At 38.5% G+C, this 16198-nt stretch overlaps 1 protein-coding gene across 2 annotated transcripts in view; it reads right to left on the bottom strand.

The window, feature by feature from the left end:
* KIF13A (kinesin family member 13A) overlaps window positions 1-16198 on the bottom strand; it is a 103154-nt gene that overhangs the window by 14873 nt on the left and 72083 nt on the right. For both annotated transcript variants that reach the window (XM_079302382.1, XM_079302383.1), the window contains exons 17-29: window positions 14049-14259; window positions 9399-9561; window positions 8683-8823; window positions 6913-7062; window positions 6594-6758; window positions 5862-6035; window positions 5149-5300; window positions 4901-5033; window positions 4646-4792; window positions 3650-3688; window positions 2262-2361; window positions 2044-2170; window positions 980-1035 (exon numbers count right to left, since the gene is read on the bottom strand). In XM_079302382.1, coding sequence (XP_079158508.1) covers window positions 980-1035; window positions 2044-2170; window positions 2262-2361; window positions 3650-3688; window positions 4646-4792; window positions 4901-5033; window positions 5149-5300; window positions 5862-6035; window positions 6594-6758; window positions 6913-7062; window positions 8683-8823; window positions 9399-9561; window positions 14049-14259 — 1758 coding nt within the window. The remainder of the gene's footprint in view (window positions 1-979; window positions 1036-2043; window positions 2171-2261; window positions 2362-3649; window positions 3689-4645; window positions 4793-4900; window positions 5034-5148; window positions 5301-5861; window positions 6036-6593; window positions 6759-6912; window positions 7063-8682; window positions 8824-9398; window positions 9562-14048; window positions 14260-16198) is intronic.

The raw sequence follows: 16198 nt of genomic DNA, 5'->3' as shown, positions 1-16198 counted from the left end.
CGTAATCTTATTACTATGCAGCATTTTGAAGGTGATTTTGGCATACCAAAGAAATTGAAAATAACAGTTCTGGCTACATTTCGCTTTTAGCTAAACAAACAAAAGGTGTGCAATGACATAGTGAACCTGTTTAAATATCCTATTTGATCTTTTGTCTGCTAATCTCTACTGACAGTAAAAAAAAAAAAAAAACAAAAAAGAAAAAAAATTTCCTTGTGCACACAGATGAAGGAAGAGGGTATTTCACTTTCCAAAAGCAGGTACTGATGCATTGCCTATATAAATATGTGTAGTCACCCACTCCAGAGCTGGATGTGAAATGGCCTATGGATCCTCTTGTGCTTTATGTTCAGGTTTGTAATTAGACTTGCTTCCTAAACAGTGCTTAAATGTGGAGCCACCTCTAGTCTATTGTTACACTGTGTATCTGTGTCTTAAGAATATTTATCAATACTCTTCTCGCATTTAGAACTAAATACCTTCAAAGGGAGAAGATTTAGATTTTGTAAAGAAATCTCATTATAGTCCTAACACAGTGTTCATTGAATGAGCTGTTTAAGACTCTACAGATACATCAGTGGAAGGAGCTATTAAAGCATTGGGAGATTCTCTACCAGTGCTTTAATGACATGTGAATTCATACATCAGAACGATTACAGGATTTTCCTCATTTGCTGTTTGATTCAAACTAAGTTGGCTTTCTTACCTTATTTTCTGTTTTACAACCTATGACTGCACTTCTGTCTTGCCTGACTTTAATCCTTATTCTAAAATAGTTGTGCTTAATTATGCCAACATACACAACCATAAGAAAAAGCACTTTACAAGCCATATTAGACAGTGTCATTGCCAGGACTTGTTTGATTTCTTACACCTTTCAGGTTCATTCTTCCATTTAACGATTTATTGGCCCAAACTAACCCCCATTTTCCCCTCCACAAGAGGAAATCTGCTTTATTAATCTGCTTTTATAACATACCATTCAGATCAAGGAAGAGGACAGGTATATGTGTTTCCATTCCTGCAGGCGGAATCCTGAAACAAAACAAACTGCTGGCAACAAAGGTGGCAAATTCACACCTAAGCTAATTTGGGCAAACAGATCCCATGCAATATTCAATAACTGTAACCAGTGGCTAAAGCTGTCAACATTTTGATGGCTACTCTGAATGCCTGTGTGGCACTGACAGCATTTTGTTTATCTGCACACAGAGCTAAATCTAGAGCTTTGCCAAAACTCAATTCAAACCACACAGCATGTGGCAGTTGCTGTGAGTTTTAAACATCATGTTCTGTTCCTTACGAAGTTAACTGGTTGTAGTCATCTCGTATATAAAGTCAGCAAGCCTCCAAATAACTGGATATGTAACTACTGGCAGTCTTTATATCCATAAACACATTTTAACTATAGGTCCACAGCACATTTTGGGTGGATAAGGGGAAAAATGGTGATAAGACTGTTGCTGCATTATTCCCTGAATACTATTGGACACATTAGTGTACACGCAATTAGAGGAGTATTTCTTGTCCACACTTTCCCAAACCTAACATGTTGCATTCCTCATTTTTGCATATCAGCTCCAAAGATCTTAGTTAAAGCACAAATTTAAATGAAACTAAAGAGAAATATATTACAAATTCAGATGAAACAGAGAACAGATCCTTTGAAATCAGTTTCTTTCTCTCCACTCTTTATCAATGACATTATTATGTGTTCTACCATTCATCTTTCAATCATTCCTTTTCTGAAAGGAATTTAACTACTGGTTAATTTTCTCAATTGTATAAAGTTGCAAAATACTGTACTATATTCAAAGGTACAAACCTTGAAAGCTAATTCAAATCTACTTTATGTAATATCTTAGCTAAGTAAACCTTTCTTAAATTTAGACCAGCACCTAAAGTTTCTGTCAGCTGAATGCAGTTTGTATTTGTATGACAGGAGAACATAGGAAGCTCCAAAACATCCTTAGATTTGTACCTTGCAGCATGCACAGTTTATGTACAAAATGCTGGCAACTCCAGTGGCTTTTCAGAACATACCAATTTGCGGGGGCACCGGGAATTCCACTGCCTGGTGCTGGAACAAACACTGCATTCCTCTCTTCTGTCAGCCCTACCCACTGTTCCACCAGCCGGGCTTCTCGTTCTATATCGTCCTCAGATTTTTCTACAGTAGAAGAGATTGGGATTACAGATGAGATGCCCTTTCTGTGCTACAGGGCATAAAGTACTTATGACAGAGACTTCAAGCTGCAAACCTTGTTTGTTGCTGATCTTTTGGATTTGCTCATCTAGGTATTCTCTGCGTTTTATTAATGCATCAGACCACCTTTCTCGTACACAGTTCAAATCTTCTTCCTAGCGTGGAAATAGAGAAGAAAGTCACTAGACTGTGTGGGTGACTGAGGCAGTGAATTTTGTGGTAATTTAATCAGAATTTATATTAAATGGCTTGCGCAATGCAGAAAACTTTTCTTCCCCGAATGACATGCACACAGATTAAGTACCTCATCACCCACGAAGGGAAGTTTATTTGTTTTAAGTCTCAGATTTCAACAGGAGAAAAAAAAATGCGACTGCCTCTGCTGCTGAACAGATTAGACACCACGGCCAATTACCCACAGAAGTGGCAATCAAACCTCTGAATAGCATATGGAAGAGGAAAACCCAGTATTATCAGTTGATCATCAGTTCTCCTGAAGATTAGACAGGTCAGTACACCCTCAAACCTGCACAAAATTCCATTGCTAGCAGCTGCTATCAGTGCAATTAAAAGATTTCTCATGCAAACAAAACCCATCATGCAATCATGCTTTGTGGTATCACAGGAAAATCTGGCTGGTTCTTCTCTGTGATATGTCAGGAAGCGCATAAACAGCCCGCAAGAAGTTAGTACCTTAAACTGTATTTTTGAGATTGCTAGGAAACTTTACACATCATCTTAAGGGATGTCAGCATTCTCACCTAACTGTTTTTACTTCTGTAGGACTGCCTTTTAGAAAAAAGTCTTCTATGTAGCAATCTGAAATTTATTTTACTTTGGTGAAGATATTCTCTTCTGCTCTTTGTCACCTTTTAAAATGAGTCATCTGTTACATTGTCTAAATTGTGACTTATCACACAGAAAAACAGCGTCAAGGTTGGGTTTTGTGCAGATAAAAGAAAATTGGTTCACTGAAGCCTCTGTATTACCCCTCACTCATATCCTCCACTCTCTCTCACTCAAGAATTTCAGAAAACTGCACAATGTAAAAGTTTATGATACTCTCTTTAGAAAACAAACAAAACATCCTGTGGTCCTATCCTATAATTTGCCTGGAAAAGATGCCTGAAGCTGCCAGTTCTTTTCCCTGTGATATTAATTGGAAACGGCTTTCATTTTAAATTAAAGTTTCAAAGCTTTTATTCCCATAGCAATTCATGTAGCCAGTTAGGAGAGTTGACTGCAGAGTACTAGAGAAGAGAGGACACTGTAAGAGTATAAAGTCACAAGGTAAACTGAAATAGCAGTGTTTCATAGCCCAGGTAGCCTCTGAAATGCACAGCATGTGTGTCAAAGCCGCTTTTGCTTGTTCATTTGAGAGTTGCTGGCCATTAGCATTAGCTGTGCCCCATGCCGCAGGATTGACAGCAACAGCAGCAATACCTGGTAACTATCCATATCACCACCATCATCCTCCTCCTTCTGGTAGGGGAAAATACATTTTGTAAAACACAAAAACCCATGCATTTCACTCAACAGAAATTCACAGAAATAACCCAAAACATGAATACCAACATTTCTGCCACAAACTTGTAAAATGGTAAAACCACAACACTCAAATTACTAGTCTTATTAATAGATAGAAAGATATTTTTTTATTAGACTGTAGCAGGTCAGCCATGATTTGATTATTAGTGAATATATTTATTAAAAAAATAAAATAATAAAAAACCCCACAGAATCCAGTGCCAGAAAAATGACTGAGCAAGCAGACCACTAACCTCAAGTTATGCAGTTTCATCTGTATGCAAGGTTAGAATTATTTGTGGAACTGAAGGCAAACAGTCAGACAAAAGGCACTTTGCTTCTGTGGGTGGCTCATTCCACTTGTTCTTTGCCATCACTGCTAAAGTCATGCTTTATTTAAAATACTAATTTGTCCAGTATCAGCTGAAATAATTATGCTCTTTAAGGGCTTCCTTGGCTATGTGGAATAGCTCTCTCACATTCAATGATGACTGGTTTTGATTTGATTCTTATCAAATAGCAACTCAGTGCTTTTTGAAAAGCTAAATAGTATCTCACTATATTTTCTCTACTAAATTTCTTTTTTTTTTCTTTTTTCTTTTCCCCTCCTCAATTTTCACCATCCCTGAAACAGCACTAGGAATCTAGCATTAATTACATCTACACACAAAGGTAGAAACAATTTCCATATTCCTTCTGTTCTACCACACCAGTACTTTATCAGTCATACACTGAGTTATAAGCCAAAAAAAGAAGCAGGTTTAGCACCACAGGTTCACGTTACACGTATTAAACTTTAGCACATGTAAAACTGCAAATCATGTACCAGTGTGTTAAGGTCCCTTTTGGAATTATGTTGGGCTGGGTCTAGAACAGCAGAACCCCATCAAATTGAGAAATTAACTGCCTCACCTGGTAGCTGTCCAAGCCCCTTTGCAGTTTGGTTGATCTGGCAGTCACTCCACCTACAGATACTGAAAGAATTGCTTCTACCATGAGAGGCAACGTTCCCGAATGCTGCACGGGCTTCACAGTCACCTGAACTCTGCGAGAATGACCCTAAGCAGGAAATTGAGAGAGAGAGAGAGAGAGAGAGAGAGAGAAACTAAGAATAAAATTTAAAAATCAATTTAAACATGAATAAAATGGCAAGGAAAAGATACATACCTGCCTAAGCTGGAAAATTCCCCCTGTGTTTACATCTTTTGCCTGATGGAGTTCCACTGCAGTGTATTCTCCCATCTCGTTCAATTCTTGTATGGAAATCCACATTTCTATTCTTCGAGTTACTTCGTTCCATCTAAAAAGACATCCCCATAAAAAATTATGGTTGCTTCAAAGTGCCTTTGGGCACCACAGGTATTAAAATACTTTTAGCAAGTTGATGGAAACATTCACTTGTAATTTATTTGTACCTGTCTCTCAGTGTCCTAGTTTTTGCATGAAGAGAATCAACTTCCCAAACAGAGCTGCCATTACCAGTACACCTGTGACCCCACACCTCAATAGCAAGAGCTCCTTCTGAAATGAACTCCAAAAACTCCTCTGTGACATTCACCACATAGTCCTGGCAATAAGAAAAACAAATCACATTCAACCATATTAAATAATTGTATCTCCTTAACTTGCCTGTAAGGACACAGCAAACAACTCACTTTCTGTCTGATAAACCATACAGTTTGCATCACAAAGCTCAACTCTGGACAACAAAAACCTCTGGACACTGTAAAACTTCATCATCTCAGCAATTCATGCTCCTGCATACCACATTTCATACTTTAAAAATTTCCACAAAAGTAATGTCTCAGCTGCAGTGATCTCTTAAGCTACTGAGCTTACCAAACAAGTATATAATCAGCTATTATTATACAAATGATAGCTTTCTTCACACACTAAAGATAATATCTGCATATAAAAGATCACTAATTAAAAGATTTTTTTTTTCCTTTTGCTACATTTTGAAGAAGTGATGAAGTGAAATATTATGGCATTCTTAAGCATAGTTCAAAATCATTAGCTACATGACTTGAATCCTTCTTCCACCAGCAAAGCAAGGCTCAGACTCTAAACAATTTCTCTCAAACCTATGATCCTCCTGATAACACTATTTCATCACTAAAATACTTACCTTACAGTGAGAGAAGATCACTGTAAAATGAGCATCTTTGCTCTGAGGTGAAGGCACATCTGGATCTACCACTGGTGCTGCTACTGTTGACTCACATTGATCCCAAAATGTGTATTGACAAAAGACAAAGTTGGAGAGATTAGGTGGCAGTCCGGTTGCTTCTTTTATTTTTACCTGAGGACATAAAACAGATGTTGTCATGAATATGACTGCTTCCTCTTCAACTGCAAATTGAAGACCAACAGCCAAGAAGAATTTTTAAAGGACAGTAAGGATGTTCCCATTTAGGAAATCTGATGCTGCATGTACAGAAACATAGGATGAAAAGATTAAACCCATGTACATGTTTCATTTGAGGGAGCTGAGCTCAAGTGGAGAACGAAATACTTCATCACAGAAGAAATTAAATCCATACACCACCCATAGATACTACATTAGATGATAAACCTACAGGAGATAGTTAGAGGGAGAAACTGTTTCTTCTTCTGTCTGTAAAGGATTGTCCTTGTAACACCAGTATTTATGGTGCAGATGGACATCTACTAGAAACTAACACAAATTAAATCAGCCACTGGCAACCACTGGCTGGCCTACCCTGATCTGGAACAACAGAAGTCATTTCAGAGACTTTTCAACAAGCAATAGTCTACATAGCTTAGTACTTTACATTAGACTGAGTACTTAGTTAACAGAGGCCTGAAACAGTAAACTTCATCAGGTGTTCTCACTCACCCTGCAGGAGAGCTTTTTTGCTCTGTGAATAATTTCTCCGTTGTTATCCGTGACTTCCAGACTCCCACTCTCGCTGGAGTTCTCGGAGGAGTCATCTCCTTCTACCACACGTTCTGGGACAGACCCCGTGACACGCATTACTTCAACATGCAGCCGCCCTGCCACCTGAAGGCAATCACACAGAGGACATACAAGGCCACTTGAAACACTTATTCACTGGGGAACGAGACAGCAGGCACCATGTGTTTGCTAATCCCCTGGTGCACAAGGAGCACCAGGAGTCCCACAGGAGCACTCAGCGTGCCCAGCCCAGCCCTACCTCGCCCTGCTGGCTGATGATGGGCACGGCGTACTGCAGCTTCACGTCGTAGAAAAGGCACTCCAGGAACACGTTGGCCACGCCAATCAGGTTGTGGTTCTCCTGTGCTTCGTAGAAAGGATCTCCTCTCTTGCCAATCAGCTTCCTTATCTGTTTTAGAGATAATTAAAGGGATGTCACAAAACCACCAGAGCAGGAACAGATCAAATAACTGTATAGTATTAAAAGATCATGGCACAGAAACGATTTCACTACCCATCTTTGTTCCTTCCTGTTACACAGGCAGAAAGAGACTAGAATCATATTACAAATTTGAAATGAAATCTTTGAGACATTATATCATCCTTTCTTTACTAAGGGACATAATAATATGATGACCTGTATATTTTAGAAATATCAAGGCAAAGCAGACTTTACCATGAGCAATCTCAGTAGCCACTGATTTCAAGATATTTCACCTTTTCTGCTCTGTTTATACTTCTTAAACGAGAGGTCAAACCATCCTCAGGTTGTGCTGGTCTGGCTGCTGGCTACTGCTAGAAGGGCAAAGGGAAGGTGCAGGATGACTCCTACTTAAGCCAACAAGTGTTCTTATGACTCCCACAGAGCTGAGATCACACCTGCAGCATTCCCCATACAGCCACAAAGAATTCATGCAGATTCCTAGCACGATAGGCACTCCTCAGTGAATTTGCTAGTTCCTTTCCTTCTTCTCCTCTTTTGTCTTCAACACATGCATTTGACCTACGTGTTTCTATGTAGCACATAGAACACATGCATTATGGACGACATAGGTCATGGAAAGAATGATCCTGGCTCAGGCAGACATAATGTATTCAAATATGTGCTATCAGTTCTTACTAAAGTCAGCAGCAAAATCATCGTTGTCTTCAATGGGCACAGATGAAGTGCTTGACCTCCCCTGTGTTATGATTTTAGAGATTCCCATTGTCCCGTCCAAAGCATGTAACAAAGGCACAAGAGTTGTTCAAACATATTTAAGAATGATTCTTGATACAAGTAATTTAGGTGCTTCCTAACAGCCACAAGACAGTAAGATATATTTCCTATGCACCTCTACCTGGATACTTAGATGATGTCTTCTGGAATACAAAATATCGTATCTCTTTTTAGTAAACAAGCAAGTTTTTGATCAGGCTAATGTTCTTCTTAAATTCTCCCAAAATGCCACTTGGTTTTGATGGAAATACTGGAAATACTAGACTAAGTATCTTTAATTGATTTCTTCACTGCTTTAAGGCTGGGAATATACAAATAAGATTAAAGAATATTTCATAGTTTAAAATCAAGCTTTATCCCACTAGTATGTTTTGTGCCTCAAGTGTAGATCTGTGCCTAACATCCTTGTTAGCTTTGTCACTGACTGCAGTTTAATAATGTTATTTCTAATGCAGTTTGCTGCTTCCATTCAGAGCTGGTGGTCATCTGCATGCCAGATAAACATAAGCTCATGATGCCATTGTGAGTCACTACCTCAGTACAATAATATCTGACCTCAGCACACATAGCATCTGAGAACAAAAATGAGATCTGACATACCCGTGTTTTACTATTCATAGGTATTTTTAATATTTAGTATTAGTCAAACTGGTTTTGTTTGGGTTTTAGTTAGTTTGTTTTGGTTTTAAAAAATTAAACATAGTACTCTAACCTTTCATATACAAAGTCATTGCACTTGCTCTCTACAGCGTATTTGCTCTAAAGAAAACAAACTCAATCTTTGATCAATTTTGCAAATATATAAATTACCTCAGGAATTTTCTCCTTCCATTCTTGATAGAGATCTCTCATGTCAATCAATTTGTTCTCTAGTTTCTCAATAGTCCACACTTGAGTACCTTTTCCTTTTCTTCTCACTTGAATTGCAGGCTCGCTTACTATTGCACCCCTCTAAATCAGAAGAAAAAGCAATCAGTGCAGGAAAGATGCATGTAAGTAGTTTAACCCTTCACTCAAACTGCATTCCTAGAAAGGAATAAAATACAGAACATGCAGCTTCTTTCTGTATGCCAGTCATGCATACAGAACAAAGCATGGCCTATACACATCTCCAAGGATCCTTCTGAAACAGTGATCAATCCCATAGGAGCATTAACACAATCAAAGCAGCATTGTAAAACCCTTTAAGACACAAAATTGTAGGCAACTGTAACAAAACTCATTAATTTTTGCAGACATAACCAAAATGCAGGTTCTGCAGCAACAGAACACAAATGTCTGATGATAATCTACATGCACATATGGAGATCACACACTTGAAAACAGCAAGAGCCATACTTAATGCTCTGTTGCCATTTTTACCTAATTACTCACTTTCAGTATGTCAATCAGGTAGCACTTCTATTTTTGCCTATGCATAATCTAACAAAAGTAACATTTTATTGGCTCAAGTTGGATGAATGTTATACATGTCTACAAAGTTTAGCCACAAAGGTACATTTTCCAGCACTCTTTGTTATCATTACCTTTTTGTTGGCACTGAGGTTTTCAGCAGGGATCTGCAGTGTTACTTGATAATCTGTTAGCTTACTCATTTCTTCTGCTAAGAAGTTTGCTTCTCTCACCAGAGTATTTGCCTTTACTATTTGCTCTCGAAGTTTAGCCAGGCTCTGTCGAAACAATTCATCCCTGTGGTGCAGTAGGTAACATGAAAAATACACAGAAACCTATTTCTATTATTGGAAAGCTGCAAATAGAGGTGCTAACAAAGACTTTTCTGAAACAAGTCTAAGAGGAAATGCTGAGCAACAATGTTTCAGTGAACACGAAACACTCACACAGTTTTACTGAGGGAAAGCAGTGATCACATATTAAACAAATAAATTACTGTTGAAGCATGTCTAGTATGGTGATATGCCAAAATAAAAGGTCACAGCAATATGGGAGCTGGTACAGTGATGATTTGTTTAAAGCCCTGAGGACATTTCAAATTTTCAAGAAATTAAATAACTGCAGCTGTGCCTTTAATCTGGAGTCCTGCTCACAGAATCTACCAGTCCCAACTTGTGAGACTTCATCTTGATAAAATCTGCTCTTTCTCAGACCACAGTGTTAGAAGCTGCATTCACTGCAAGCCACAGCTTTATATCACTCCAAGGGCTTCACAGTGACCACAGACCTCCCCACACACACTCAAGAACACACGTTTTAAAAATATAAATAAAAAAATCTTAAATCCTATTTTTCCAAGCTACCTTTTAAGTAACGAATGAGCACAGGTTAAAGCCTGTGCACTCAGTTTCTGGACAAATTCCAAAGAGGTTTCTCAGGCCTGTCTGAGCAAATCTACTCTAACACAACACGTGGCAAACCTGCTATGACACATACTATACATACACCTGTGTACTAAGATATGCCCTTACCTGGGATTCTCATCTTTAAGTTACCTTTTAAAATGATCATCATTATCCTCTGAGCAAAGTTCATTCTGTCTTTCTCTGTAATCTCAACAGCACTTACTATCTCCTCCCCTTTACAGAACTCAAGATCAAACTTGGGATATTTCAATCACCAGCTTGTCGCTGTATGATTTTTTCAGCCTTTCTGTGCAAATTCCTACTGAAATATAGTACATGTTGAGCACATACACTTCTGCTTTCCACAGAACACCTTAAATTATACACAGCTGTAGGAGGAACAAGGGCCATCCTACAAATACAGGCAAAGTTTGCCTGCTGCTAACACGCCTCTCAGTCATCAGCAGAAATCTACTTGAGTGGTTATCTTTTTCCTAAAAATCCCAAGGAATGGCTAATTCAAACTGCACTCTGACAGTCCCCTTACACCACAAAGTGGTAAACAACCAGCAGTATTAGCAAGTAGCCCTGAATTTTAGTGCCTTCAACATGTTAAAATATGCAGCTTTGTCCCCTACCCAGCTTTGGTTTGCAACAGTGGTGGGTTTTACTGAGTCTTAAACAGCTGCTACTGTCAGTGGATTTTTAGTAACTTCCTCCATGTCTCCTCCCAGCATTAGATGAAAATTCCTTTCCCTCTGCCTCTTGCTTCTGTTATCCAGGCTATCAAAATTAAATAAGCAATTCCAGACCATACAAGTGGCAAATTCCACAGACAGCTATAACTCTGGACTCGCACGGCAAATGAAGGTAGCCAAAAATTATTCACAAGAAAATATTTGATACTGAGAGTGCACTACACCCACAGCCACTGCAAGACAACTGCCTAACTTGGGAAGAAGACAGCTTTTATCTGTATGTAAGTGCTGTAAGAGCCACTGGATCCAGCTACAGCCAGTCACTTCCTTAATCTGGGACACCAGTATCTGGAAAGCTTTTTGGGAGGCTCCCACACCAATCTTGGCTAGATTCTTGGGAAAGGAATGGTTTAAGACTGCAAGGCAAACTTACAAGTAACTCAACCAATTATTATGGCTAGTTCTTACAACAGTTGTGTTTTGCTGGATACAGCTGTGCCAGAACCCTTCTAGAAAGTTAAACAAAACAAAACAAAACAAAACAAAAAAAAAATCCCAAAACACCTAAGGATTTCTTAATTCTTACTGCATTAAATATATGACAAGCTTCACTAGGGTATTAACTGGTGCAAATACTCGTTGAACATGAAATCCTGAAACAATCATTTAAGCCAGACAAGGAGAAATAACTGACACTCATGAGGTATCATTGCAAGTCTCTGGGATTCCCAATGCCAGATACAGGATATGCTGGATCCCATTCCAGTGCACCACCACCCCAACAAATAAAATTTGTTCAAAGTTACAATGGGTTAACTTTATGACAACAGGATTTAACACTGGCCAGGTATCATCTGTCCTTCCACAGTCAGCAAAAAGTGGGAATAACCTCTGTGCAATATGTTCCAGTTGGTCTGACAGATACAGCCACGTGCCCACATCTAATACCTATCAAATTAATTTTGCTGGCTGAACTAGAAGAGCTCAGCTTCATTTGCAACAGCAACAGAGACAGCTAAAACTGCACCAATCAAATCCCATGCAATCCAGACTCTTGGAACTTTTGCACATTTTTCACGTCCAGTCTTGCCATTCTTCCCAGGATTTCTTGCCCTCTGGCCAAATGGCTGGTAAACATCCTCCCAACAACATGTTGCCATGCTTTTACAGCAGGAACCACCCAAAGATTTTTTTTTCTGGTTTCCTATTTAAGATAATTCATTTTTTCCCCTTTTTTTCAGCAGCTGAAACCTCTTCTATAACTACAAATAAATAAAAGTATACCTAAAAGGGTCTTCTAGAGGACAGCAAATTGATAATGAGTTCTTACAAAAAACTGTTTATTCAATGGCAGTGCCACCAAAACATTATCAGACTCCTCAGAGATTGCTCCTCTTTTTTATAATGCAGCAAAGTACAGGCTTCAAGCAGTTATACAGAGAAAAGCATTCACCCATGAAATTCAGAGGAAAAACTTCTTATTCAAAGCACAGCTCCTCCTCAGAAACATCTAACAACTACTGAGAAGTGAAAGCTGACAGAACACAGCCTTGGTATCACTCCAGATTTCTTTTTTTTTTTGTGATTACATGGTTATGGTGGTTAATTTTTAGCAAATCAATTATCACTTTCTCTTTTCAGCTCTCAAGGACAGGCAAGTTTTTTGCTATTTCCTTTTTCCTTCTGCTGCATATTTTTAGACGTGCTACCTCCCCTGCCAGTAAGCCCAGTTTTCTTCTCTGCTACTGCTGTGCATTATCAATGATTTCTGGATGGCCTGGCTGTGCTCAAAGCAGTTCTGAATAGAAAGGCCTCCAGCTAACACATTCCTCACTCCACACTCCTTGTGCAGCCCTAAAAGAGTCTGCAAATCCCAACCACGACTCTGCAATGTTACATTCAGTTCCCAATGACTCTATTTTTAGCTTTTACAGAGGCAAACAATTATTTTAATTAATGTTGAATCATAGAACTACTTCTCCTTACACTTGCCATGAAAAACATTCTAGTCATCACTGGTCAACAGTTAGCTATTTGTTTAGATTTTTTTCCCAGGCTAAACTGGACAGAAATTACAAAACAAAATCTTGCACAAACCTAAACCAAGATCTGTTTTTTTTCTAACACTCTCAATTGAAATCTTCAAAACAATCTTGACTATCTTGGTTTAGATGCCTATTGTAAATGGATTGGTTTTTTAATAGCAAAGAATAAAGCAAAAATAATTACAAAAAAAAAAAGAGCACTAAAACTCACTACATACAGGAAAAAATACTGAGTGAATAAGAAAGTTTCTATTTTAAAAGAAATAGATGAAATAAATTTACCAGAAACCTGTTAGAACATCTAGGCATTCTTCCTGCTGAATTAGCCCCATGACAGAATAGTCACTGGTATTCAGAAAACTTTAATCATGTCAGTTGCTGCCCCTTGAACTTCTGTCCATGGAGCTGGTATCCTTCTCTCCTCAATGACACAAAGAGCAAACTTCTTTCATTGCCATAATAAAAACACTCTGCACACATCTTCCTAGACTGCATTTTAACTGTCCCCACAAACCTCATGATGGTCTTTCACCAAGGCTGCATTCAGGTGCCTGCTCTTCCTTTGCAAAGAAACCAGTTCATGCCATGGCAAGCCTTTAACTTCCTAACCAGAGCAATTCTCTTCTAAAGCTGGGCTTATGTTTTGAAACACATACAACATATATAGATCCCCATTCTCTGGGGTTTTTTTATAGTTTTTTGATTGCAAAATATTACTGTTCTCACTGTACACTTGCAAAACACAGTACTCACTACTGGACTCCTTAGTCTTAATTGACAAATTTACCTTTCTGCACTATTCTTTCACGGACTAAAACAAGAATCGCTAAACCAAACATTTCATAGGCAATTTTCAAGTTAAAAAAAAAAAAAAAAAACAATAAAAAAACCAAGAAAATTGACCTATAATACTGCTCAAAAAAAGCTAAATTTGTATGTCTTCTGTGAGTTAAATCTTGCACACGTTAAGCATCAGAACTCAACCCTAAACAAAATGCTAATGCTTTGGTGGAAGCGCAGATCCTTGTCTGCACATCTACAAAAAGCGTTAGTGGTTTTGGACGGCAGGTCCAAGCCCCATCTGTCACCCTTTGCAGTTCTCACTAACCAGTTTGTTTTAACTCCAGCATTCTCACCTCTCCTCTGTCCAGAGACTGACTTTCTGCTGTGCAGCCTGAGCAGAGTAGGAGAGCCTGTCGCTGCCGTGCTGGTGCTGCCTTTCTGGGGAGAGCTGCTGCCGCAGCAGCTCCAGCTCGCGCTCGTACATCACCCGCTGCTCCTCCAGAGCGCTCCGCTTCTCCTCCAAGTACTGCTTCTCCAGGATCTGCACCACGTTTTGTACTGGGTCTACATACAAGGGGAAAAAAAAGAAAAAAGATGATAAAACACCCAGAAAACATGATTTCAGCATTACAGGATATCCACTATTTAGTTGGTAACAGCAACCAACACACTCCAGAGTCTGCAAACACAAATGGCGCCCCCCAAAACGTCCAAATTATTAAACACTGCATTAAAAAGATAAATCCAAACTTTAAAAAAATGCAAAATTAATAAAATATATGGCATGCAAAAGGCTAGAACAATGGTTAAGATGCTTGTCTATTGCACATTTAAGTGCTCTGTAGTTCTATTCCAGAATACCAGTAGGAAAAAAAAATTTGGATGGAAAAGGAAACAAATTAGTAAGAAAACAAAGCAAAACACAAAGGAAGATGATGTTAATCAGAGGAGGAAACGACTTAAGGAAGTCAAAAGCAATGTACTTTCTCTATTTTGGCAGAAAATGAAACATGTTGGAGAGCTGCAGATGAAAACAGAGACAAATAAATGATCTGACTGGTCACACATCACACAGCACTAATGTGCTGCACAGCACTGAGGCAGACAAAGTATGTCCTGGGGGAACCTTCTGCATTGAGCTTTACAAACAACATTTCATCTCGTTATCAACACAGAACAAATATCCATTTGGATATTCTATCCTGAAAAAACTGTTTGTGTCAATCAGCTAAGGATAAATCTGAAGTGCATTCAAATCAATGAAACATTACTCTGTCTGTTCCTGGGGTTAGGACCAAGGCCAGCCTGTGCCTATGAAAGAGTCATTTAATAGAGTAAGCTCCATGTACTACCAGTATATGTATCCCTGGTTCATGCACACTTCTTTCTGAAAGCTCAAATACAGCAAAAAAGTGTTTTGCAAGAGGACCAATCTAGACAACTGAGTGACAGCACACCACCCAAGAGATTGCTGATTATGAACACCACAAGAAGAAGGGAGAGGAGTTCCAAAGCTGGAGTGGTGGACTGTTAGGGGAAGCAATAGTGCAGCTCTAGAACATGCCAGGATTTTCAAATGCAAAAAACTTCAGCTTCAAAATAACTGTTTGTGATACCTCTTCCATTTCATGCTTAAACAAAACAAAACAAAATGTAAAAGAGCTGCTACAACTTTTAAGGATGCCAGTCTGTTGCAAAGAAGGGAGAAAAATAAACCTAATAAACCTAGATTTAATTTTGGAACTAGAGGTGTGCCACTCAAAAAAACCCCATGCAAAACCAAAAAACACATCTGTGTGATTTAGTTACAAACCATCTTCTCTTTGCTTTTTGCAAACACTTCTGCAAGTTGCTTCTGTGGCCCTGGCCTTATCCATGGAAGAAACCACTGGCTTCACACAAAGGCATCATAAATACCACCACAATGGTAATTATAAAGCACAAAGTTAAAAATCAGTCAGTATAAATAGCAACCAAATAGCAAACTAGTGATGCATAAAAGTGTCTTAAAATAACTAGAAATACTATGTTTTAGTACATGACATTCTCAGAAAGAAGTTAGTTATTATTAGCTTTTAAACAGACTGAAACAAAAACTCCTGCCTGAACCAAGTTCTAAAATTCTGGACTACAAACCAAGTTATTAAGGTCCATCTGCTCCATCATTATCCTCCTAACTCTTTCAAATATTACCAGAACTACCTTAAAATACATGGGCTTTGCTGCATAATTCCCCAAACCAATTTTAATTATATATAAGAATGTTAGAGAAAATCATTATGTAGATGATAGAGAACAGACATGGAAGAAATGAAAATCCCTCCATTGTGTTTGCAAACACAGGAAATTAATCTAAGGCTGACTCACTAAGATGAGACTTTTCTAAACTGCTCAAAGAACAGTTATGAGTTCAAATAAGAGATTTCTTAAGTAAAAGCCATCTTTCCAGCCCCCTAGATTTACAGGATCACAACAACCATAGGATCAAATTACACCATGATAA

Source organism: Erithacus rubecula (genome assembly GCF_903797595.1).
Source record: "Erithacus rubecula genome assembly, chromosome: 3".
Taxonomy (NCBI): Eukaryota; Metazoa; Chordata; class Aves; order Passeriformes; family Muscicapidae; genus Erithacus; species Erithacus rubecula.
This window is presented reverse-complemented; position numbering and strand designations above follow the sequence as displayed.